General features: G+C 49.5%; 1 protein-coding gene across 2 annotated transcripts in view; it reads left to right on the plus strand.

Annotated features, from left to right (window-relative positions):
• The window catches only part of LOC118220575 (rho GTPase-activating protein 23-like), an 88008-nt gene that overhangs the window by 12205 nt on the left and 50790 nt on the right, over nt 1-25013 (plus strand). Inside the window, exon 1 of one of the 2 annotated variants that reach the window (XM_035404474.1) lies at nt 6202-6637. The exons of the other annotated variant lie outside the window; for it this stretch is intronic. Coding sequence (XP_035260365.1) covers nt 6584-6637 — 54 coding nt within the window. The 5' untranslated portion in view covers nt 6202-6583. Of the gene's footprint in view, nt 1-6201; nt 6638-25013 lie in introns of those variants that run through there. 2 annotated transcript variants of the gene reach the window in all.

Here is a 25013-nt window from a genome sequence, read left to right on the forward strand (position 1 = left end):
CCCCGGTGCCTGGATCTGACTGCTGAAACGGGTGTCATTAACGGTCAGAGGAGGAAAATAAATGGAAAACAATTGCGCTTAAGGGGGATTCCTGCAATGTGCGAGCAGGAGAATGCGAGAGGGCAGACAGTATCGCTGGATCTCGCACGCCAGCCGTGAATCACTTTCTTTGGAGACCTGTACGCTGAAAACTCTCGCGCGTATTCAAGAGTGTTTGGAGAGAGAAATGCAGTTCGCAATATGCCGGTAATTAATAAAACATCTATGGTAGAGACTTGGGGAAGGAACTGGATGTGTGTGTCATGATAGCATGCCAGCCTGATAATAGAGAATTAGGAATTAGGCCTACTAGCACTCACCTTCAAGGTAACAACATCAACAAGTCAGACTTGTTTTACTGAGATATTACGCTTTATCAAAGATATCTACTCCAACTGATGTATAAGTTTAGCAATTTGTTTCAACTATCTAGAACAGTACAATTTTAGCCTTGGCAAATTCTGTGCTGCAAATTCTGATGTTCTGTCTTTGTGCCCACCTGATATTATACATTAATGATACGCTATGTTGTCTTGCAAACTGCCGTTGTTTTTAATGTTCCTTTGGATGTCATCTATCAACAATACATTGTATTTCCTGATGTCATACATTAATGATAAATTGCCTGGTACGCACCTGATATCGTACACACGTGATTTTGTTCTGCGCAGATGGCGGCTCTATGAACACGGGAGATATAAGAATGTGCAGAACGGATGGCCAACTTTGACCCAAAAGTGGGCCACAGAATTCCTCCGAGCTGTAAAGGCAGAGCGCGCATATGTTTCCAAACGTGATGTTTAATTGCCCTATTTTCCACGTAGCGCTGCCATTTTCAAACCAGAGCTGAACGGGCATTTTGGATCTCGGCCAGAAAGTGAGTGAGTGAGTGATGCAACCACATATAGATCTTCTTCCTTCAGTCACAGCCGAACGTTATTTTTAAACACGATATTCGTTTCACTGTACATTCAGAACAAAATATTTTATTTACAAATGTGGCTAGTTTTCAATTCCACAGGAAGAAATTAGTACATTGCAACTTTGAGGTGACATTTTCAGCTGTATTTAAACAGAAATCTCAGTCGACAAATTTCTGAAAATCTAATAAATAATATTTTCCTTGGCTCTAAAATTATATGTGGAAAAGTAATACATGTCAGTATGAAGAACAAGAGAGATTTGAGATTTCTGTGTGAAACTGTTACAAACAGTTACTGAATGGTGAATGTGGGAGTAGATCGACATTATGAACACCAATATGTCTCTGGTTAGTATCTGTCTTTGTCTATGTGAGTATTTACAGCACAGCTGTCCTACAGACAGACAGACACGTGGGAAGGAAGACCTCCAGCCCTCTGCTCCAAGTGAGGGTTCATGCCCTGCTCTGGAATCTGCTCCTGCAGCTCCCTGAAAGAGCCAGGGGAGTACTGGTGCCAAGATACAGGAGGAATTCTCATATATACAGGCACATATGCATTCACTCATACAATGGAGAAACCCACATATCCACCGTATCCACACACACACACACACTGCAAACATACACACGTATTGCACATGCAATACAGATACATACACACACTTACATATTTGTACAACCATACACACACTAAATTCTGCATCTGTTCTGTTGATATACACTGCTCAGAGAGATATAGGCAAGCTGGAGCAGGGATGAGAGGCTACATACTGTATTCTGTAACAGAACTTGAGGTGGAGCTGTGTGGCAGAGGTCATATTTAATCAAGAAGGAGAGAGGTGAGAGCTAAATGGAAAAGGAGAGCTGTTTAGAAAGGCATAAAGTGGATTAATGTGCCTTGTACACAACACAGCCTGGGAAGCACTCTGCGCAGGAGGGATGAGATAGCATGGAGTGGATCTGTGCCAGTGTGGGAGTGTACATCAAGTGGAGGAGATAGCCTGGCAGGCCCGAGAACAGTAGTGGGTATTTTCTTGGTACGGTGGTGTGCGCGGCACAATTCAATTACGATTGGGCCAGAAATTGAGCTAATGGAATGGGGAAGAGAAGTCTGGGGTTATGAAAGGATGGAATAAGGAAGAGTGAAGGCATCGCAAAATACGGCAGGAGAGACTGAGGCTAACATGCTCGTGCGGGCTGTGTGAACTGGCCCGGAAGTGAAACGTTGACGCGATCGCGGGGATGTATTTGCAGGTCTTGTGGGTTTTCCAATTAATTCGATGAGCCATGCGAGCGTTTCGTCATGCACAGAACCTGGAGGGGTCCTGAGGCAGAGAGAGAAAGAGAGAGGGCGAAAGAGAGAGCGAGGAGAGATTGAGATAGAAAGAGAGAGGAAGTAGGGCAGAGGCACGGAAAGAGGAAGCAAGAGAGAGAGAGTGAGAGAGAGACGGAAGGAGAGCGTAATGGACGTTACTTGCGCTCGTTATTTTCTATTTTTTTTGCGATGACTTCACGTTGGTCAGTTACGTAACCGGTGACTGCGTGTGTGCGCTTGCTCCGCCGCCTGGGGCCGGGTGTCGCTCCACCTCAGCGTCAAAGCGGCTTTCGCTCCGTCGGCCACGGGCCGCGCTCGCTCTCCTGGGCACGGGGCCACGGCCCCGGGGCGGGCGGACGGACGGACGGACGCTCGGACGCACGGACGCACGGACGCGGAACTCGCTCGGTCACAGTCAGGCTCGTGGTCCCAATGTCAGGTCACATCCTCCACTCAACACGCTGCACCGCCGCGGTCTCGTGTCATTGGCTGCACGTTTTTTGCGATTAAACTACGCATGATATTTTATATTTTATATTTTTTAACAACTGTGTGAGTTGAGGCTAGTGCTGCTGGGATCCGTGCTCACCGGTCATAAAGTCACTCGCCCATGAAGCACTTCATTTGCAAAGCCGCTAATAGCGGCTTCAATATTAACTGCTTGTTCAATGTGTTTACATGGCTGAATTGTATAATGCAGTATGTGAGGCCACATAAATAGGTTCAGCAATGCCTTGGATTCGAACCAAAATGTGCAGAGTCTTTAGGCAACATATCACATTCTGCCCTGATTTACATTAGGTCCCACCGTCCTCTTCTCTTGGTCAGGCGAACGCTGGTGCGGATGCAAGAGTGCAGCGTTCTGTGGGAGATTAAACTGCTGGAGCCATTAACATGTGTTATTGATGCCGTGGCCCATTGCCCACCATAAATAATTCAGCCACCATTTTGTCCCAATGGCCACGTGCTCCTGTGAGGACGACCGGAAATGCCCTGCAGATATGTGAGAGGCCTGAGATTGGTGAGGGTAGCACCGTGATTTATATTCATTAGTCCTCTCCAGGGAGCAAGGAACTCATTGCATAAGGTGATGATGTGAAAGAATTGGCAGCAGTGAAAACAAGGATTAGTCATACACGGATGTGCATGTGCATATGTGTATATGCGTGTGTGCAAGTGTGCGTGTATACGTGTGCGACTGGTGTGTGTATGAGTGTGTGTGTATACGTATTTGTGTGAGCATACGTGTGTCATGGTTCTGTGTTTTCCTGTCTGTGTTTCCCTTGTTGGGCCGCCAGATGGCGGCACTTCTGTTTTGTGTCCTGCTCCCCCCTGTTAATTGTATGATTGTTTCCAATTGTCTCGTTATTCTATCATTGTTCCCACCTGTGTCTTGTTATCCCCTCCTTTTCTGGGTTGATTGTATTTTGAGTTCACCTGTGTCTTGTTACCCCCTGTCTATTTAAGTTCTTTGTTCCCTTGACTCGGGTGCTGGTTCCTTGTGTTTGTTCCTACATATGTTTGCTCAGACCATTTGTTGCCCTTGTGTTCTGCCCTGCCCGTGTTCTGCCCTGCCCGTGTTTGTGAGTTCCTCTTGTTTTCTGTTTTATTTAGATATTTTTTTTGAGTTTGTGTTTTGCCCTTTGTGGCCTTACCTGTTCCCTGTTTGTGTTTGCCTTTTTTTGTTGTAGTAAAGTCCTTGTTTGTATCTATCCTTTTGAGTTTCGTGTGTTTTTTCCCTCTGCTTTTGGGTCCGTACCCCCCACGAGTCCTGACAATGTGTGTGTATGAGAGACATCAGGTGTGCTTAAACCTTAGGTTTAAACCAGAAGGCCACATAACTGCATTACAACAGGAACAGCTATCCAAAGCTGTGGAATAAGGATTACCTGTTCCAATTGTAATTCAGTTCTGTCGTCTATAGGGTTAAACTCCAGCTAAGCACACTGCAATTGTCCCGAGAAGGTAGAAACTCTGTAACTGACAAACTTCAATGCCTCCGGTGTGCCCAGTGCCCACCCGGACACCTCTTCTCGTTCCTCTCTGCCCTCTCCTCCTGTCTGCTCGCACTGGCACTTCCCATCCAGTCTGCAGTGGGCACTGGCATCTTAATGCAAGCATAAACCCACCCCAGCCTGTACCTGAACAGCACGCTTCCTGTGTGCAGCAAAGCTTATTGCCAACCTGTGCTGAGCTGCCCGGGCTGTGGTTGGAGCTCATTTTGAATATGCATGAGTCTGTGTCAGTGATGTAATCCACTCAGTTATGAAATGAGTAGAGGTTCTTGTCACATTTTCCATTTGGACAGCAGGGGGCGCCTTTTTGTTGTGTGAGATGCATGGCGTGAGCCTCGCTTGGCGCAGATGTGTGAGTATGTGGGAGGTTGGCGCTTTGCGAGTGAAGGGAGGAGTTTGGGGGGGGGGGGGGGGGGGGGGGTAAAGTCAGGGGCACAGAGAGAGGCTCCATTCTGAGCCGGCCTGCCAGGGGCGTGGCCGTCCGCAGCGTGGGAGTGGGGAGAAGGAGAAATCTGAACGCCAGTCAGCCCACAGCTGCCCGCAGTCACTACTGTGGCTTCTATTCTTCCTCTAAGTGTGGGCACAGGGCAGACATGGGAATCATGCTGCCACTTACTCTCCTTCCCTCCTTTCCAACAGGGGATTTCCAGGAGCTATATTCCTGCAACCAGCCATATGTTTTCCCCAGCTCGGAATACAATATCCTCTCACCAGTGATGAAACTCTTATTGTGCTGTTAATAATAGGATATGCGTGTGTCTATGTTCATGAGCGTGTGCATGGAAGTAGGTGTTTGTGTGTGTGTATGGGAGAGGGAGAGGGAGACAGGGAGAGAGAGACAGTGAGAGGGAGAGAAAGAGGGAGATAGGAGAGAGAGAGAGAGATTTGAGGAGACATAAAAGGCTTGTGCCTGGATCAGGGGAGGGTTTTACAGAGCAGTGCAGCTGTGGGTTAGCGCGGAGTGGCTGGTTTTTTTAGCAGCTCAGCTCCCAGTCTCCTGACTTGAAACCGTTGCCTGCGCTGCTTTGAAGTGGCCGTCCCCGCTCCCTGCTTCCTAATGGCAGCCACGTGGCTCTCCGCTCCGAGCAGCACCCCAGGGCCCTGGCCGCTACTCTCTCCTGTGCACCTCCGGCTCCTGACGCTCAGGCCCTCCCAAACTGCTCCACGGGCGACATTTTAATCATTCACTGAAAGTGTAGTGTCTTGACTTGTGCTCACGAGGAATTAGGTGACTGTATTTTGTGTAATGATTCATCTGATATAAAGCAGCGCCCTATATCTTAATGTTTTTCAAAAAGCCAGCACTCTGTTTTTCCTAAGCACTGCATCCATGAAACTTCAGCGTATGAAACTGTGTAGGCTAATCCTACAAAGAGATCTGCATTCACGCACACTTTTTGAGAAAATGTATTCTATCAATAAATTATTAGTTACCGTATGCAGAGCATTAGGCTCTTTTCAAATATTTATGTGAAGGAATACAACTTGCTGATTGAAATGAATTTTATGATTTATTACGGATCTTAAGGCATATGTCTTACCTAATGCATACTCGGTTATCATTATGTTATATTAGGTGAGACAAATATTATAAACTCGGAGTATGGAAATTAATTTATCCTCTACCTTCCTGGGTGCGAATGACGGATAACTATAACCAAGTAGCCTACATTCCATTTTAAAGCGTTATTTTGAGCTTTTATTTACCAAGCTTGTATAAGTGAATATAAATGAAAAGTCGCTACCTGACGACTAAAACTGTTCAAAAGCTGCGCAGCCCGTCTCTTGGAAACACCAATTTAGTTTTTCGTGAACTTGGACAGTCTGGCTGGGCGCTCGTTCGGGAGCACGCGTCAGAGTTGCCGTGCAGGCACGCATTACAGGGGCTGCCAGAGGGAGCTAATGCTCTCCTGTACGGCAACCCAATACGCCAGGACGCGAGGGAGGGACCATTGTTCGTGGCGAGGCAGGCGCTTAGCTCGGCACTCAGATTTTCCAAGTGCGCCCCTAGTCTACTTCAGTCTAACGGGCCGGCTGAGGAGAGGGATTTATGCTGAAGTAGCCAGGGAGGTGGAGGAGAAGGGAGTAATACTGTAGCCCAAACAACGGAAAAGGGGGGCTTACAAGGAAGGAAACTGAAGGTGAAACTACGGGGCATCGTCTCTGGACTTGCAACGGAGAGGATTTTCGATTTTTAAAACTAAGATTACTATTTGTTTCTATTTCACATTTAAACCTCTAAACCAGTTACAAGTCCTCCTGTTTTTCCTGCAAAACAATCCCAGCTGTCCAATGAATGGAGTTGCTTTTTGCCTTGTTGGAATTCCACCCTATCCAGAAACTGAAGTAAGTGTTGGCTACGGGGATTTAAACTCTTGTAATTGCTCCGTGTCGGAATGCTGTGTGGGGGAATTTGCACTACAAGCATTCTGAAAGGACCGTTGTGTTGGCCATGTCTGTACTTGTTTATTTCCCCCACTTAAATAACGTGGTCAGAGAGCATTGATGTCTTAAGAAGATTAAATCGTGTTCAAGGATAGGCTACGGAATCGTATGAGAGCTTATTGTTCTTAATTTCTTACGTTTGTTTAGCGCATCTGAATAGGATAGCATATATACAGACATACCTTGGAGTACTTCGCGTTTTGGACAGTACTTAAATATTACCTTACCTACTGCAGGACAAGTGGAGCTGTCAGACTCTTTATTAGCCTACGGTCGCGAGCTGTCAGACCGACGTGACGAAATGACACAAGCTACCCATTAACCCATTGTGCAAGAACACGTTGTGGCTTTTATGGTGCACATTGTTTAGACGGTGCATTGTAAGGTTGTTGATTTTGAAAGCAGTACTTCCGGTTTAAAAGTATTTAATAAAGCATATGATGTTTTTACTTGATGAGCCTTCATTAGCCCAGCCATCTCACATGTATGCAGGTGACGTAACTACAGTCACAGTACTGCTCAGTTTACTTGTGTCCTCTCCTTCCAGTTTGCTTTCCAGCCAGTTTCACGCTCTGCTCAGTCAAGGACATATGCTTCTTTGCACGGTGTGTTGAGACTATAATGCCCTGATAAAAACTGCACTGACAAACAACTGTGCTTTCTCCTCTATGTTAGAGCGTTCGTTTTGATTGGGCACCACAGTTGTGTCTTGCTTGGTTTTCTTGCACTGCCACCAGCTGCCCTCCAGTCCCAGCACGGACATAACAAGAATTAATAGATTTTTTAAAATGGTAGAATTTCACCGTGAAACGAAATGATGCAGTAATAATAGCCTACATAATATCAACTGTGAACTCATCATCCCCATTCTGTGAAATGTATTACTGGCTGCTGAATTCACTCCAGAGTTTGTGTTCTGTGTTGAAAGGTCGTATAAATTTAGCGACTCTAATGTTAAATGACCAACCGAGAGCATGATACTTTCAGCTTTCCCTGATCTTCCATGCTGTTCCGTGTTTACTGAAGTTAATCTAATTGCCCTTTGAGTTCCATGTATTCAAACGTCCAATGAATAAAAGAAATAGTATGGCATTGGCATCGAAAGAAAATGACTACATTTTACTCCACGAATGGCTCTTCCAGGTGGGATGCTTTGGGTAGTAGGTGGAATAGTAGCACGTCGCTGTACGTCATCGCTGCGGGACCGGTGACTGACCTTTTCACTACGTCTGCCCCCTACGACCGAGCCACCGCATTTTATCTCGAACGACATGGAATCCATCTTTTAACAGAAATCACATGAACGGAGCCCTCGTGCTGAGATGTGATTTTCCTGTTAAAGCAAGTGGAAATTCAGACGAGCTAAGTTTAGCCCGGCATTCACTCGTGTTGCGCTAGCAATGTTGAATGCGAATGCCTTTCCAGCAAAGCATGAAGGAATGCTCATTCAATTAGCAAGAGCGAGAAAGAGCATATTCACTTACTTCTCTGTAGGCATTAAAGAAATAATCGCACGTGAACAGACAACTGAAAACGTAACACACATGTTTATGTGTTATGAGTTCAGTGTGACCATCGTGTTCTTTATAGATATTGTTTTTTTTGGCTTCTGATTGTGTCTAATTAGCATGGGGATCATGGTGTCCTGACGCATTCAGCCCGCAAAAACACAACTTCCGTCAGGTGAGTTGCCAAGCCTTTGAAGCTCGGCCTGATGTTGCATTGCTTTGCGGGAACGGTGTTATAATGGAGTGTGCTGTGGGCCTTGTTCCAGCCCGGGTTCTCTGTGAGAGGGAAGAACAAGCTGCCCCAGCACCGGGGAACTGGTGAGCGCCGGGCTACATCATGTGGTATTGATCAGAGATGTATAACCCTTTTAAAAATCAATGCCGCGCGCGGTGCATGGGCGCGAGCCAGTGGAAGACGGATGAGCCGCATCTTTTCCTAATTACCATTCTGGCTGCCGGACAGTGCTCGGCTCGTTGTGTTGCAGATTCTGGAGTGCTTTATATGTGTGTGCTCTGAGTGGGGAGGCCTGTGAGCTCTGTGCAGCATGAGCGAGCCCTCCCAGGGCCCAGATGGAAGGGCCCTGGTGCCCAAGGGAGAGATTGAGGCATGAGTGAAGTCCAATGCTTTACACCAGAGGCCTTCCTTGCTATTCATGCCTGTTGTGCTCACTAGTGACTTGTGTGTGCTCCAGTGCAGTGTGTTTCCCAGTGTGCTTTGTGTTCTAGATTCATGTTTTTTGTGTTTACTAGTGAGTTGTGTGTGCTCGAGTGCAGTGTATGTTTTACAGTGCACTGTGTGATCTAGTGTGCTCTCTGTGCAGTGTGTGTTACAGTTTCAGTGTGTGTTCTTCAGTGCACTGTGTGTCCTGCTGTGCACTGTACAGTACGTTTTCCAGTGCGCTCTCTGTTCTAGATCGTTCTTTGCACCCTACTGCGCTGTGCGTGTTCTTGTGCGCTTTGTGTTCTTCAGTGCACTCTGTCCTACAGTGGACTGTATGTTCTCCAGTGCGGCACAGGCCTTCCAGTGCACAGTGCGGAACAAGCGATGACATTTATCAACAGAGGAGGACGTCAGTCAGCATCAGTTCGGCGAGCGTCACATTAAGGATAATTGTTTCCGCGCAAACGGCAGCGCACCGGCGGCGGACTCAGACGCCGAGACGCCACGCTCCGCGCGAGAGGAGGCTCGGGCCTCCCTGGCAGCACTCCCGCTCGGGTCGGAGCGCTCACACAAGACGAGCTCTGTGCCTCGGAGTTTACCTCGGCGCGCTGACTCGGCCGAATTCGACCCCGCTTCAGGTCCCCAGGAGGGCGGGAAGAACGGCGCTGGGGGGGAAACGAGCTCCAAACGCGTCTCAGCTGTGCGCGACAGAGGTTTAACAGTCTCCGTTGTCCTCTTGGGCGAGCGAGCCGGCTCTTCTCCGGGTCAGGTGGTAGGAAGAGCTGAAGGTGATTGGCTGGAAGGTGGAGTAGAGTAGAATCTCACAAGAAGGGAGGGGGGCCTGAGGGTGTAAGGCATGATAAGAGGCGCCATAAGAAACCTGCGTGAGGGGAAACGGGTGTGCAGTCTGATTCCTGTAGGGCGGCGCTGTACCGCGCGCAGACGGGCTGCGAGCAAAAAATCACCGACTGTAGCTGCTTGTGCCAAGCGCGGTTTGCGGCTGTGAGCTTGAGGCCAATCTGGTGCTGTTTCTGGTGATGCTGAGGGCTAGCGACAGCCCGTTAGCGCCCCGGCCATGGCGTAAAAGTGGCAGCGGCAGACATGGGCGCGGGCGCACGGGCCTCGAGCCGACAGCTGCTCGCGGCGCCGGCCTCCTGAATTATTAACGGCGCTCCCCTCGCCGTGCACCTGGGCGGCACGTTCGCTTCGGTGCGCACGGCAGGGGCACACGGGCCTGAACGCTTGCCGAAAGGCTCTCTTTACGTAACGAAAGCCGTCCCGTGAAGACCGAGAGAAACGGACTCATGCTCGTCCGAGATGACGCCTGACCCTTTCCTGCACTGTACGTTGTCATGTTTCCGGAAGTTCCTGTCTTGTCCTGTGCTGTTTCCTGGGTGACTGGGTGTGGACGAGCATGGACCCGAAGCAAGGCCATGAGGCCTCAACACTGACTCAGGTTCACTGCTGGTTGCTGGTCGGGAGACTGTGGTACATACACTAGTGTGTTAGGTGCAGTTGAGTGTAAGGCATCCCATAATGAGTGCCGCTCAGCACACAGTTGTCACGGTAGTCTACCATGTTGTTGAGTGTAGCGCATCCCAAAATAAGTTCTGCTCAGTACACAGTTGCCACGGTACTCTGCCATGTTGCCTCAGTGGCGCTGAGACCAAGTCATGTTCAGGAGCCGGTTCTCCCTCTCGTTCATTTTTTTGTTGTTGTAAAAAAACCATCAGAACCCACAGCTCAGCCTGGTTTGCTGACTGTTGTCTATTCCCCGCAGGTGAAGTTCGCTTGAGATAGAAATGCTGAGGTTTCGTTCTTCGTCTTATGCACGGGGTTGAAAGTGGCGAGGTTGGAGAGAGAGGAGAGGCTCTGCTGTGAGGCTTCCTCTCTCTGCGTAGTCTGTCGGTCGCGGGTCGGCTGGAGCGAGCTCGCTCAAAATCGAGGGAGATGTGGGAGATGTCGGGCAGGCTGGGTCTTGCTTTGAAATGCAGGCGGGACAATGAGCCTCTTTGAGCCGGTCCTGGATTCGGCAGGGAGGGAGGGAGGAGAGGAGAGGAGAGGCGAGGCGGGCATGGCTCTGTGGGAGCAGAGCCTTGGGGTCAGAGTTCAAAGGTCCGTGGCTGTTCTTGCTAGTTGCTACTGCTCTCGAGGTTAAAGAGGCAATGGGTAGACTGCTAGGTGTTTTGAGCCCTTCACAAAGACAAGGGGCACGATTTCAGTGGGGAGAGGGGTTGGACTCTTAACGAGCAGCACCTTGCCTCTAATTAGCATGACAGGGCGGGAGCCCTCCCTCCACATTCCAGCTGTAATCAGCACGGGGTGGGGGGGGGGTTGTTTATCTCTTGTCCAATGCAGAAGCCCGGCTCTGCTCTCTCTACCGAAGAGGGTGGGATTGGGGGTGGGTTTGGGGGTGGGGTCACAGAGCACATGACCTTGATGTCACGCCGGTCAGCACCCTGCTGAGGTCTGTGACCTGCGGCAGGTGGACTGTTGTAAACGGGGTCTGGCTGTAGCTGTGGGCTGTAGTCAGGCACCTGGATCAGAGAGGATCACACTCTGCAAGCTGTGGGGATTTCTGCGGGCTGCCTGTCAGCTCATTTCAGTTTTCAAGATGTTATTCACCGTTTCCAAACACAGACCTATAAATACATTTCAGGAAATGACCTCAGATATAATGACGTGTATGCATGCGCGTGCGTGTGTTTGTGAAAGGGAGAGAGAGAATGTGGGAGATTCTGTGTGTCTGTGGGTGTGAAGTAGTCAGAGTATGTGAGAGATTGTGTATGTGTGTGTGAAAGAGAAGGCATATGAGAGATTGTGCGTAGGTGAAAGAGTGTGTGAGCGAGCTAGTAAGAGGGTGAATGAGTGAGCAAGCGAGTGGGTGAGTTTGTGTGTGAGAATGAATGAGTGTGTGTGTGTGTGTGTGTGTGTGCGCGTAGATGGGGTAGCAGTACACGCAGCAGGCAAGGCCACAGCGCAGTGAATAGTGCTCTGTGTTTCAGGCTGTCAGATGTGGGGGCACATTCCACTACCCGGCCTTTTGTGTAAAGCATGGACAGAGAGAGAGAGAGAAAGATAGAGAAAAAGACAAAGAGAGAGAGAGAGAAAGAGAGTGAGTGACTGAGACAGAGAGAGAGAGACAGAGGCAGAGGCAGAGAGAGAGATGGAAACGGAAGAGTAAATCCAGGAGACTTTCCGAAGTAGTGATGAGAAAGTGAGTGAGGGAGAGTGAGCAGTGGTAATCAGGTGTGGTGAGTGAGGTGCCCTGCTCCCAGTGAGGGCCTTAGCGCTCTCCTCCAGAAGGGCTAGCGCGGGCTAGCGGTCCCATCTGCCGTCCCAGCTGCCGCCCCGGGATCCGGGATAGCGTGCCTCGGCCCCCCCCACGCGGCCCTCCGCTCGCCCTCCTCCCCTCTCGTTAACCCCAGCTGCCCCCCTCCAGCCCCAGCTGCCCCCCCCGCCCCCCAGCCCCTGCTGCTTCCCCGTACGGCTCGCTGAGCCCACCGCTCTCGGCGGGCCGGCGCTTGGCCCGACCCCGCCTTCGTTAAACTCTCCCCGCGTCTCTCGCGTTGCGTGCCTCTGACGCGCTGACCTACATAAGCCCCCGTCCAGCGCTGGAGTTCTGCCCCGGCGATCCCGCGTCTTTTCCAAAAAAACCTGCCCCCGTCTCGCCCCCCCTTCCTTACAGTGTGAAACTGCGTTTGGGGCGCGGGAGTGGATCTGAGGCTAGCCTTAGCGCCAGGGCTTTTATCTCTCTTGCGCGTGCCGCTTCTCGAGAACCCTTTTTTCCTGTGCGTTTCCTGTTGCCGTCGTAGTTTCTCCTCGTTCCCGCGTTCCGCTCCGCTCCCCCCCCCCCCCGTCTCCGCGTCCATATGTCCTCTCGTCCTCGCGTTTCGACGGCAATCTGCTGTCGCTTCTCCCCTTTTCCTCCCCTTTTCACTCGTTCCGGCCCGGCAGAAGCCTCGTCCTTTCTGTGCGCGCGCGTTGCGCTTTTTTTCCTTCCTTCCTTCCTTCCCGCCGCTGCCGGGGGGACACAGAGGTCTCTGTGTTTGGGGAACAATGGGCGATAGACGCGGCCCCCGCTCCCCGCGAGGAGGAGCTCGGCCTCCCCGCCCCGGCGCTCAGAGCCCCGTACCGCCGTGCGACGGGTCCCCTCACAAGCGCCTCAGATAGGTTTAAAACCCAAAGGATGCGCACATCTCCTAACAGACTGTCAACCTTGCACGTATTTTTTTAAATAGATTGTTCAATTTCCATGTAAAAACCACTAAATTTACTAAAGAATATAAAAATTTAAAAAGTGTCTTCACACGTTGAAGAAATTACAACAGGAATTCGGTGGCAGTGTAGTATAATGGGTAAGGAGTTGGTCTTGTAACCTGAAGGTCGCAGGTTCGATTCCCCAGTAGGACCCTTGAGCAAGGTGCTTAACCTGCTTTGGTTCAGTATATATCCAGCTGTACAAATGGATGCAATGTAAATGCTGTGTGGAAGTTGTGCAAGGCCCTCTAGATAATCTGCTAAATGCCTGTAATGTAATGTAAAGGATGACATTTGAGGCTGGGCTGTCTCTGAGGAAGCAGCCTTTTAGCTTGTGATTCTTGTAATATCTCCTTTTTGATGGCTTTCGTGTTGGATGGAAGCTCTGGAGCGGATGGTAATGCCTGCTCCATCGGTCAGTTTTCCTCTCAGCTCCCTGATGCATTCAGGGTCCTCCCCAGGGGCGGTGGGATTTTTGGTGTTTCAGAGACTGCTGAGTTTTTTACGTCGGACATTCGTTTAAAGTAAAGTTAAGAGCTGAGGTGAACCCTTAACGAAAGGGTCCATGATTGTTTTAGTTATTTGGAAACGAAGAGGTTCGTCATTGCTGTTAATCACCGTGGGTACGTGGGAGAAGTCTGGTGTGAATCGTCAGAGTGCAATGCAAATGTGATGAAACATTGGTGAGGTGCAGTGACGGTCTTGTCTGGAAAGATCTAAGTCAGCACCAGGCTGTGCATGCATTGACCTGAATTGCTATCCGTCCTTTCCTTTTGAAATGCAGTCAGATGAACTACACATTCATGTACACACACACACACACACACACACACACACATATACCCACATTTTCAGAGTACTCTTTCAGAGTAGGTGCATGGAAGTGATACAGCTTTCCATATTTTCTTTCATACAATTTTAAGATCCAATCACTATAGTCCATGATATCTTTAGGCAGATATTAGATTCAGGAAGTGTCCTCGGTTTTCAGGAAATTACACTTTCCTCCCTGCAACTGTAGAGAATAACAGATCCGGTGACCTACTGACTCAGGAACAGTGAGAGCCTGGTAGATGAACACTGACACAGGTACAGCAATACTGAACATAGTGAATGAACACTGACACAGGTACAGCAATACTGAACCTAGTGAATGAACACTGACACAGGTACAGCAATACTGAACATAGTGAATGAACACTGACACAGGTACAGCAATACTGAACATAGTGAATGAACACTGACCCAGGTGCAGCAATACTGAACATAGTGAATGAACACTGACACAGGTGCAGCAATACTGAACATAGTGAATGAACACTGACACAGGTACAGCAATACTGAACATAGTGAATGAACACTGACACAGGTGCAGCAATACTGAACATGGTGAATGAACACTGACACAGGTGCAGCAATACTGAACATAGTGAATGAACACTGACACAGGTACAGCAATACTGAACATAGTGAATGAACACTGACACAGGTGCAGCAATACTGAACATGGTGAATGAACACTGACACAGGTACAGCAATACTGAACATAGTGAATGAACACTGACACAGGTACAGTACTAATGAGGGTCTTGTAGATGAACACTGAACTGGGTACAGTACTAGTGAGAGTTTTGTAGATGAACACTGACCTGGGTACAGTACTAGTGAGGGTTTTGTAGATGAACACTGACCTGGGTACAGTACTAGTGAGGGTTTTGTAGATGAACACTGACCTGGGTACAGTACTAACGAGGGTCTTGTAGATGAACACTGACCTGGGTACAGTACTAGTGAGGGTCTTGTAGATGAACACTGACCTGGATACAGTACTAGTGAGGGTTTTGTAGATGAACACTGACCTGGATACAGTACTAGTGAGAGTTTTGTAGATGAACACTGACCCTGGTACAGAGAGTGGCTGCTCGATCCGTCTCGTGCTGCTGCAGTTTTCTTTTAGGAGGGAAGAGGTTGTTTTCCCCGCGAGCCTGTCCTGACAGGATGGCAGCGCTGGGATGTTGCCAGGGCGATGGGGCAGATAAGGGCCGAGGCTGGGATCTCAGACGCTGCATCAGCTCGGGGGGAGGGTGGCGCCCCGCTAATGTAACGGCACTGAGTCAGGCAACCGACACGTGCATCCTTCACCTATCTCTCTCTCTCTCTCTCTCTCTCTCTCTCTCTCTCCCCCTCTGTCTCTCTATCTCTCTCTCTCTCTCTCTCTCCCTCTGTCTCTCTATCTCTAATTCTCTTTCTGTCTCTCTCAAAATTCTAATTCAAATTCAAGTGCTTTATTGGCATGACATATTTAAAAATACATATTGCCAAAGCGTAGTGATAACAAAAATCAACCATAGTAAGAATATATATATTAAAAAACAACAAAAAACAACAGCAACAGCAATACCAGCATACATTACAGTAACGTAACATTTATTCACTATTAAATTAACTAAATACTATTACTATAGTATACTATACCATGCTCTATTAATATTATTAATAATAATAATAATAATAATAATAATAATAATAACAAATTATGTTCTCAATAAAATCATTACTATTATTATTTCTTGTTTACTCACTGTCCCTCAGGCTGTGACAGGCAAAAACATATTTAGCTGCGAGTGAGGCTGTCAATCCTTCTCCTAATAGGACGCCGCTTTTGTTAATTTGTGAGGGAATTTTTTAAATCTTATTAAAATGTGTTTTTCTCATCTGTGAGTATTTTTCACAACACAGCAGGAAGTGCATCTCTGTCCCTACCTCTCCTGTCTTGCAGTGACCACATATATGTTCTTCTTTGGGTAGCCATGTTTTTTTGTGCCTTCTTTTTTCATTGGTCAAGGTGTGGTCACTGAGCCTGTACTTGGTCAGGATTTGTCTCTGCCTTGTATCTCTGACAGAGAAGAGATACTATGAAAAATTTTATTCTCGTTTTAGGGCCAAATAGCAATTAAGTTTGTTTTGTGTTTTGGTTTGTTTATTCCAATGTTCCAGATAGGCATCTTTTGTTTGTTTAATTATTTGGTTTGCTGTAATTTATGATTGTAAAGCAGTGCTGGTCTGAGTTTGGTCAATGTTAGGTTTTGGTCGGTTAGTGAGTCTCATGACCAGCTGACTGAGAGGAATCTTTTTGGGGTTCATATCTTGGGTTTTCAGTGCTTGAAACTGCGGTGTGTCTTGGAGACTTTAGTTGAGAACCAAAATATAAGTGCTGTTTTTTTAATGTTAATTATTAATGGGTATCTGCATAATTCTGCCCTGCATGCAATGGCGGGTGTTTTCCTTTGGATGTTTAGTACTGTCCTGCAAAATTCGGCAGGCAAGGCATCTTTAGGGTGCTTGTCCCACCTAGTGTAGTCGTGGTAACTGAGTGGACCCCATACTTTGCTTCCATATAAGGCAATTGGTTGAATACGCTGTCAAAGATTTTAAGCCAAATGCTAATTGTGTCTATTTTCTTCTAGAAGGCTCTGCTGGCTTTTTTTTAGTGTATTGGATTCTCTCTCTCTCCCTCCCCCCCCCCCCCGCATCACATATTTGGGCAATCCCATGCTAACTGACATTACAATTTCAGGGTATTTGCATGGTAAAGTCTGATACAGCAGCTACATAATAGAGACTGATAGGGTTAGCCTATTTCCTCCTGATGGTTATTAAAGCATAAATCTGTCTCTATTGTGTAACTGTATTGCACTTGACCACGCAAATATCCTGCAGTTATCGTGGACTTGCCCATTTGACTGCCGCATATAACCTTTACAGAAACGAACGTTAACGGTGTGTCTTGAAGTCATTAACCCCTTAAGGCAGCGGTAACCAACCCTGTTCCTGGAGATCTACCGTCCTGTAGGTTTTCACTCCAGCCCTAGCAAAGCCCACCTACTTCAAGAGCTAAAGATCTGCATTGAGCTGCTTAATTAGCAGAATCAGGTGTGCCAAATTAGGGTTGAATGAAAACCTACAGGATGGTAGATCTCCAGGAACAGGGTTGGTTACCACTGCCTTAAGGTATCACAAAGATCACAAGTATGTGATTACTGTGTCCTGAACATACAAATGCGGATGTAGCAATTACTGCTGGTAGGCCTATTTGGAAGCAAACAATGTAGTTTCAGAACACTGACTGACTGAGAATTTAGAAAAATCATGCCAAAAAAACTACTCTTCAAAGGGTTAATTAAAAAAAAACACTTCAAATATGGAACCAATGTGCACAAAAAGCACTGGTAGGTATTAAAAAAATACTAAATACATTTTTACAAGAACATGTAAGTGGAATACGGCTCGTTTCCTAATGCTATGTTGCTGCTTTCGTTGGCGTGTCACTAGTTTCTTCCTCTGTCTCTCTCTGTCCCAGCCCCCTTGCTCCTTGTTTTGTTATGATGGGGTTTTCAGTAATTGGTGTCTGCCACAGCGTGTGACGATCTCGTTTTGTTTAGTTATGCGGTTTTGTTATGTTTGGGGTTTTTTGTGGCTTCCCTTTCCCTTTCCCTTTTGGTTTTCATTTTTTCGTTCGTTTTTGTTCGCCTCTGATGATTTCTATTTGACAGCTGTTAAGCGAGCCGTTGTTTAAAACGGAAACTCTGTGTCTACCTCTCTCACTCTGTCTCTCAAACCTTCCCTCTCTCGCTCCCTCTCTCTCTCTATCTCTCTAAACCTCTCTCGCTCTCTCTCTGTCTCTTAAACCTTCTCTCTCTCTCCCTCTCTCTCTATCTCTCTAAACCTCTCTCGCTCTCTCTCTGTCTCTCAAACCTTCTCTCTCTCTGTCTCTCTCTAAACCTCTCTCTCTCTCTCTCTCTAAACCTCTCTCCCTCTCTCTCTCTCTGTTCCTCTGTTTCCGGCCCACCTCCGCTCCTCTGCTGGGGCGCGTGTGGAGAGCATGGCGGGGAGGACGCGGTGCTGCAGGGTCGGCCGCGGTTGGCGCCCGGGGCCCTCTCCACCTTGCGCCGGTGTTTACATTCCGCCGTCGAGCTGCGGGACGCCGATAAGGCCACAGCCTCCCGTGCTCTTCATGCTGGAGTGGGACGAGGGTTTGGCGGTATTAGGTAACGCAAGGCTTGGGGGGGTGTGGGGGAGGGGGGGGGCATGTCTGGACCTGACGGTTTTGGTGAATGAATCTGGAATCGCTCACCGCCTCCTCTGTGAGCAGATTGGCCGAGGGGGGGTTCATAGTGCGTTTCTGCAGTCGCAGTGAAACGGAGGATGGGGAAAGCTGGGGCTCACTGGTCTGGAGCTGCCGCCCTGCTTCCTGTAGATTACCCTCTCACGCCCGCCCCCGTGACAGGAAGTAGCAGCCGCAGGTCGGTCACTCTTCCCCCTCTGCCCCCCACCCCACCCCCCAACCCCCCCCCCCCCCCCCGACGCCCAGCGGTGCTGTACTAAGGCCTGTGAGGGCCGTGTCATCGTCGACGCTTTTGGGTCTTCCCCGTCACTTCCCGTGGCGCTCCGGGATTCTCCGGTGGTTCCCTTTCTGGAACTCCCTCGCGTTTACGCGAACTCGCCCGATCTATTCGGAGAAGCCCGCTCACGCCTCGCTCCCCAAGGCCGCACGCGCCTTCCTGTTCTGGCGGACAGGAAGCGCAGAAACGCGAAAGCGCCGTTCGTGTTCTTGAGGAAAGACCGCGGAAGGCGTTTTTATAAAAACCCCGGAACGACTGGAGGCCCGGCGCGCGGTCTTCCTGGACGGCGTTCTGTTTCGGCGGGGGGGTTTGCGGTTCCCGCCGTCTCGCCCACGCGCCCGTCTCGCGGCGCCCCGCGGGCGGAGGAAACGTCGGTTTTTCCGTCGCCCCTCAGAGCCCCGGGCCCGGCCGCCATCTGGGTGGCAAATGAGAAAAAGGGGGGGGGAAGGAGGGTGGGGTGGGATTTCACACTTAATTTGAAACGTATACCATTTCCGAGTCTTTGTTTTGTATTGTAGTCCACTATGTCTCCTAAATGTTTTTGCTTGCCAGTTTGCCGGTTCATTCCCAGTTTGTCATACGGAACTAGAGAATATGGGGAGGGGGAAAAAAACTTACTGTGCATATGCAAATGTTGTTACATCACATGACTTTACGTTACATTACAATACACTCACTTTGCAGATGCTGTTCTCCAGAGTGGTATGGTAGCGGAAGCCCATTTATAATCAATAAAGGTAATGTGAAACAAAAAAAATGATTTGTAATGGAATAAAAGAAGTTTCAACTAGACAGACAACACAGCTATACCTGTAACATCATGCAAAAGGAAATCTAGGGAAAGAAAGGAAAAAAGGGATATCTAAAGGGGTCAAGGGGAGCTGTGGTGTAATTTGAAGAGGTGAGTCTTCAATCTGCGTGAGAAGATGGGCAGGGTTTCTGCTCTTCTGACTGCAGTGGGACGCTCATTTCACTCATAAGTTGTGTTCACGGTGACCTAATAAAACTGGTGTGTTGCCATTGGTGATGGACAGAGGGGCGCAGGGCAGTGTAGTTGTGCTGTTTCCTGGGGATCTGTGGGCCCTCTGTCAGGGCGACCTCGTGTTCCAGACCTTTCTGTCTGAAGCAGTGGACTTCTGTGATTTGGAAATGTGACTTCAGCACGGTGGATCCGCCGCACGTTTTCGGGTTGCTCTGTTGCCGTTTGCTGTGCCGTCAGCTGGAGGATTGGCTCCTGGGATTGGCCACTGTGCTGAAACTGAGCCAATGCCCATTTTTGATACTGTGCCAGCCAGCCACTCAGAGTGAGTGACAGATATGCGGCATGGCCCGGGTTTGGTTGCACACCCAGCAGTGCCCCCTCAATATGTAGCAGTATCTGCTGGCCAGAACATGTGTGACGATGTTTGGAGTTGCTGTGCTTTGTGATTCCTTTAGCATGATGTGAATCTCCCAACTCCTGGGGGTGCAGTTGCCGATCGGCTCTCTGTTGTGGTGCTGTCGCCTGTTAAATGACAGACTACTACTCTCTCTCTCTCTGTCTGTCTGTCTGTCTCTCTCTCTCTCCCTCTCTCTCTCTGTCTGTCTGTCTGTCTGTCTGTCTCTCTCTCTCTCTCTCTCTCTCTCTCTCCCTCTCTCTGTCTATCTCTCTCCCTCACTGTCTCTCTACCTCGCTCACTCTCATGCATACATTAATGAGCTGATTGACTCCACTCTCAGGTTCATGCAGCAGGAGTGACCTTGTGCTCGCGCTGTAAAGTGATCTCTGGCTCAGGGAGGTTTGTGCAGGATTAGGGCTCTCCAGGAATCCGCAGCCAAGAAACGCGCATCCCCGCCGCTCCCCTGTACTTCTGTCCCGCCCAGGGTCCCGGGGAGTAAAACCCTCCTTGACCTTGCGTCCAGGTGGTGGGAGGCTCCCGTGTGTGTGTGTGTGTGTGTGTGTGTGTGTGTGTGTGTTTCTGTTTTTGTGCTGACTGTGGTGACAAACACACGTGCGCACGTACACACTCGGGAGCCTCCCACATACATACACACATGGACATACACAAGAGTACACACACACACACACACACACCATGTCACATACATACACACATGGACATACACAGGGGTACACAGACACACGCACACACACGTGCCCATTCGCATACATATACACATTGATGTACACACAGACATGCATGCATACATACTCATTTGCATACATACACACATAGTCACACACACACATATCAGCGTACACACATACTGCACACAGACCCAGGAGACACAGGGATGCACCGTTTCCTGGGCCAACAGGAAATGGCATGCTGGCTCGCTGGAGATAGCGAGGGCCGATAGTCGTGTTTTTGAAAACATGCAGAGCTTCTATCTCCCAGGATTCCCTGCGCCAGGGGGGGAGGGAGGGCAGGGGAGGGGGACAGTTTAATCTGCGTTGCGATGTGGGTGCTGGAGTATACGCTGCTACTAATGAAGCCATAATATGCCCTCAGGGCACCCTGCGGTGCTGGGTGGGAACACTCGCTCGCTGGTCTGCAGCGGTTCCTGGTCCGCTTGGAACACGGCTGGCGGTCTGTCGACACGTCGCGACGCGGCCGTTTACGAAACAGACCGGCCGCCCCGCCTCCGCGCCCCACGCGCTCATGGAAACGGGGGCCCCCTGAAACGCGCTAGCTGCGGACGGGGGGGTGGTGGAAGTCGGGGACGGAAAGGAAGAAGCGGATTGATTTACCCCTCGGAAAAATAGTTTGGAAGTGGCGTCATGGCGGAGCGCGGCAGTGTGGGTTTCAGACGAGCGGCTGCGCGGCGCGCGCTCCGAGGCTAACGCTCTGCGGCTAACGCTCCGAGGCTAACGCAATGCGGCTAACGCTTTGAGGCTAACGCTCTGCGGCTAATGATCTGAGGCTAACGCTCTGCGGCTAACGCTCGGCTCCTGAATGAGCCCTGTGTGCCAGCAGAGTGCTTTCACAGGGGTGTGGGCCCGCCAGCGGGGAGGGCGGAGGGAGGGAGGGAGAGGCAGAGAGAGAGATGACAGTGTGAGAGAGCAGAAGAGAGGGAGAGAGAGAGCATGAGAAAGGGGGAGAAAGAGAATGAGCAGAAGAGAGAGAGGGGGCAGTAGAGAGTGCGAGAGAGGGAGGGAGAGAGCAGGAGAGAGTGAGAGTGAGAGAGAGTGAGCAGAAGAGAGAGAGGGCAGTAGTGAGTGAGAGAGAGAGGAAGGCAGAAAGAAGAGGGAGGGAGAAAGAAAGCGAAGAGAGAGAAAGGAGAGGGTTGGCAGTGGAGATGGGTTTAACATTCCTCCTCCATGCAGAGCCATAATGAGTTTTCCCATTCCTTTCCCACACACAGGGCCTGGCAGGGAGAGAGAACAGGGCGTGGCCTCCTCTCCAGGGGACTGGGCTCCTCTCTTCTCTCTCTCTCTCTACTCTCTCACTCCTCCCTGCCGCTGTTCTGTCGTATTCCCGCTTTCCGTCGTTCGCGTTGTCGCCTCCCTCTCTCCCTGTACCTCTCCTCCTCTGTCACTGCTCCTCATCTTTGTTCTCTAGTGCATTTTCCTTCCTTCGTTCTTTGCTTCCTTTCTCTCTTTCTTCCTCTCATTCACTCCATCTCCTGGCTTGTCTTTATGAATGGAAGAGTTACGGAATCCCGGGATCTCTCAAACTCAAACTTGATTCAGAAACTTAATCTATAGGCAGAATTCCTGTGTAGCTGGCCATCATATACACACACACACACACACACACACAAAGGCACCTTTGGACAAGTGGAGTCTCCAGCAAGCCGGAAACCTTCAGAGCACAGCAGTCTCCTCAAAGCTTCAAACATCTCTTAGATCCGCGATGTTGGTCCGTTGATATTAATACCACCTGCTCGCCATCCGTTTTAACGAGGCTAACAAACAGGGGCTGTGGGAGGCGGGGCTGCCTCCGTATCCTGTGTCTGTAATAGGTTCACTTAGCGAAGCGGCTCGGTCCGCTTTCCAGTGGGGGCCAAGGCTTGGATCACCACGGAAAATGTCGTTTCCATCCCAACTGGCCATTTTCATCAGCTAATTATAAGGATACAGCGAGCGGCTCTGTATATCAAGCAGGGCCCCTGCCAGCACACTGAATTCCATCTAAATCAGATAAGAATCTGGTATATACCCAAATCTCCCCCCCCTGTTTAGTGCTAAAGCTCTAATGGTACCCTATGGTGAATAGTTGAGGAGTCTTGTAATAATTGTATTTTTGTGCTTCAAAATGTTAGAGGCCTGGAAATGTTTTACATCCAGTTGTTAATATACAAATGCGAGGTTTGTCCAAGACGATTAATTTGGTTCTTTTGGTACGTTTTGTTTTTTCGGGGGTCGAGAGCACGTTTACTCCTGGCATCTACAATGCTAGAGGGAGGCCTGTGTGTGAGCTGTGTGGAGTTGCTTTGGGCAGTGGTCCTGCCACCGAGAGGTTTCAGGTTTTAATCTCGCGTGGGGCATGGTGGATGCGGTCTTCAGCAAGGCACATAATCCGAGTAAGAGGCGAACGCTGAGTCAGAAAGTCTCTGGTTACTATTGCTGCCCCCAAAGAGCAGAAGCTACAGTAAGCAATGCAAATGTTAGCGGACTGTTAGCGACCTGGCTCATCCACATCGGTTGGAGATTAAGGAATAAGGCTGTCCTTTATTGGAGGCTACTGGCACACATAACATGAGCCCAAGCATCATTGCAGGCTACTGGCACACACAACATGAGCCCAAGCATCAACCATGTCAGGCGTAATGCCTGTGGAGCTGAAGCATTGTGGGTAATGATGGGTCTGATATACTTCAGATCCGCACCACTGAACTGTCTGACTGAAAATAGGACCGATAGCAGATGGACGCATGTGAGTTGCATCTTTATTTCTTGCTGCTGCCGTTTCAGTGTGAGCTGCAACTACCGCATCACGCCTCCTGATGCCCCCAGTCCCGGAGGAAGGAAAAGAACACGGCGCCTCAGGTGGTAGCCCGAACCTGCGGTGTCAGGGACACGGAAGAGAAGGTGTTTAATGAGGGTTGGGGGGAGTGATGACTGGTTGTGGAATGTGCGGGGGCTCACTCTGTCTGTTGTCGCATTATCGCGGAGCGGTGTTGTAGAACAGGGTGGCGGCGGGGGGTCCCGTCCTGGTGTCCTCTGGGAAACTGGGTCACATCAGCATTCCTGAGCAGGAAGCGCCCGAGCGACACGAAGCCCGCATCCCCCAGGACACGGGTCTGGGTTTCTGATTGGTGGAGGCTGAGGGAGAAGGTTACTGGGCCTGTGACGCGCCCCTGGCTTCCTGTACGGCTTCAGTATGTGCCAGGTGTGTGTGTGTGTGTGTGTGTGTGTGATGTGATATGTGTGTGTGCATACGAGCGTGCATACATGCTTGTATGTGTGTGTGTGCGTGTGCTGTCCTCCCTGGGTGACTCTGGGTGGGTGGGTGGGGTGGACTGAATGAGTGTTCTGAGTGGTTGGCAGGTGGAGGGCATTGATGGTTGTCAGGGCGATGGACAGAGGACAGCAACGGTCGCTAGGGTGGGGCAGGGGGGCCAGCTGTAGCCATATGGGGAAAAAAGCACTGAGAGGGACAGAACACGGAAAGACTTGTAAATTGCTTGTAAATTTGACACAGTTTGGAACAATTTCTCAGTTTACTAAAAATAGGTCAAATATAATGCTTTTCCTGCTAAAGAAGAGCGTTTCTGCACAGAATAGCCCCTTAACACTCTTCAACTTCAAACACTGCTTCAGCTCAACTTTCTTCTGGTTCTGAATGAGTTCTGTGAATTATTAATTCATTAAAAAAAAATTATATTGTTTCCTTAAAAAAAGCACAGAACGGCTATTATAGCTGCCGCGGCTTTGGCTCAGCTGTGCACCGTTTGAGTCTTAATCCTCAAAGCCGTCGGAGAAATAACACACTTCTGACACTTCCCTTTAATCTGGACTCGCTTATTTTTAGATTAATAAACACAGCCGCGCGGTCAGAGCGTATTGCGCGCACAGTGTGTGTCTGTGAGCCTGTGTCTGACTGTGCGCCTGTGTGTGTGTGTGTGTGTGTGTGTCTGTGTGTGTGTTACGGAAAGTGAGAAAGAGAGAGCTGGGCTGTCGGAGAATCCAGGAAGGCAGAGGAAAAAGAGCGCTAACCTTTCAAAGAGAACGCGAGCGGAGAAAGAGAGGAAGAAGCGTGACTGTTCTTTTAAAACGTGTCCTCGAAGTGGGCGCACGCGCTCGGCGCAGAGGCGCCCTTAGCGTCTCCCCCTCTCCGAGTCCTTGCCTGGGCAAAGAGAGAGAGAGCGCGTGCACTTTCTCCAAGCTTTCCAACGGCGCTGTCAGACACAGGAAGCGCTGACGCGTACAGTACGAACAGGAACCTGCACGCCTGCTTGCCGCGGGTCAAGAACATGTTCTCTGTCGATCTCTCCCTTCCGACATGTCTGAGAATGAGGAA

This window comes from Anguilla anguilla, chromosome 2 (genome assembly GCF_013347855.1).
Source record: "Anguilla anguilla isolate fAngAng1 chromosome 2, fAngAng1.pri, whole genome shotgun sequence".
NCBI lineage: Eukaryota > Metazoa > Chordata > Actinopteri > Anguilliformes > Anguillidae > Anguilla > Anguilla anguilla.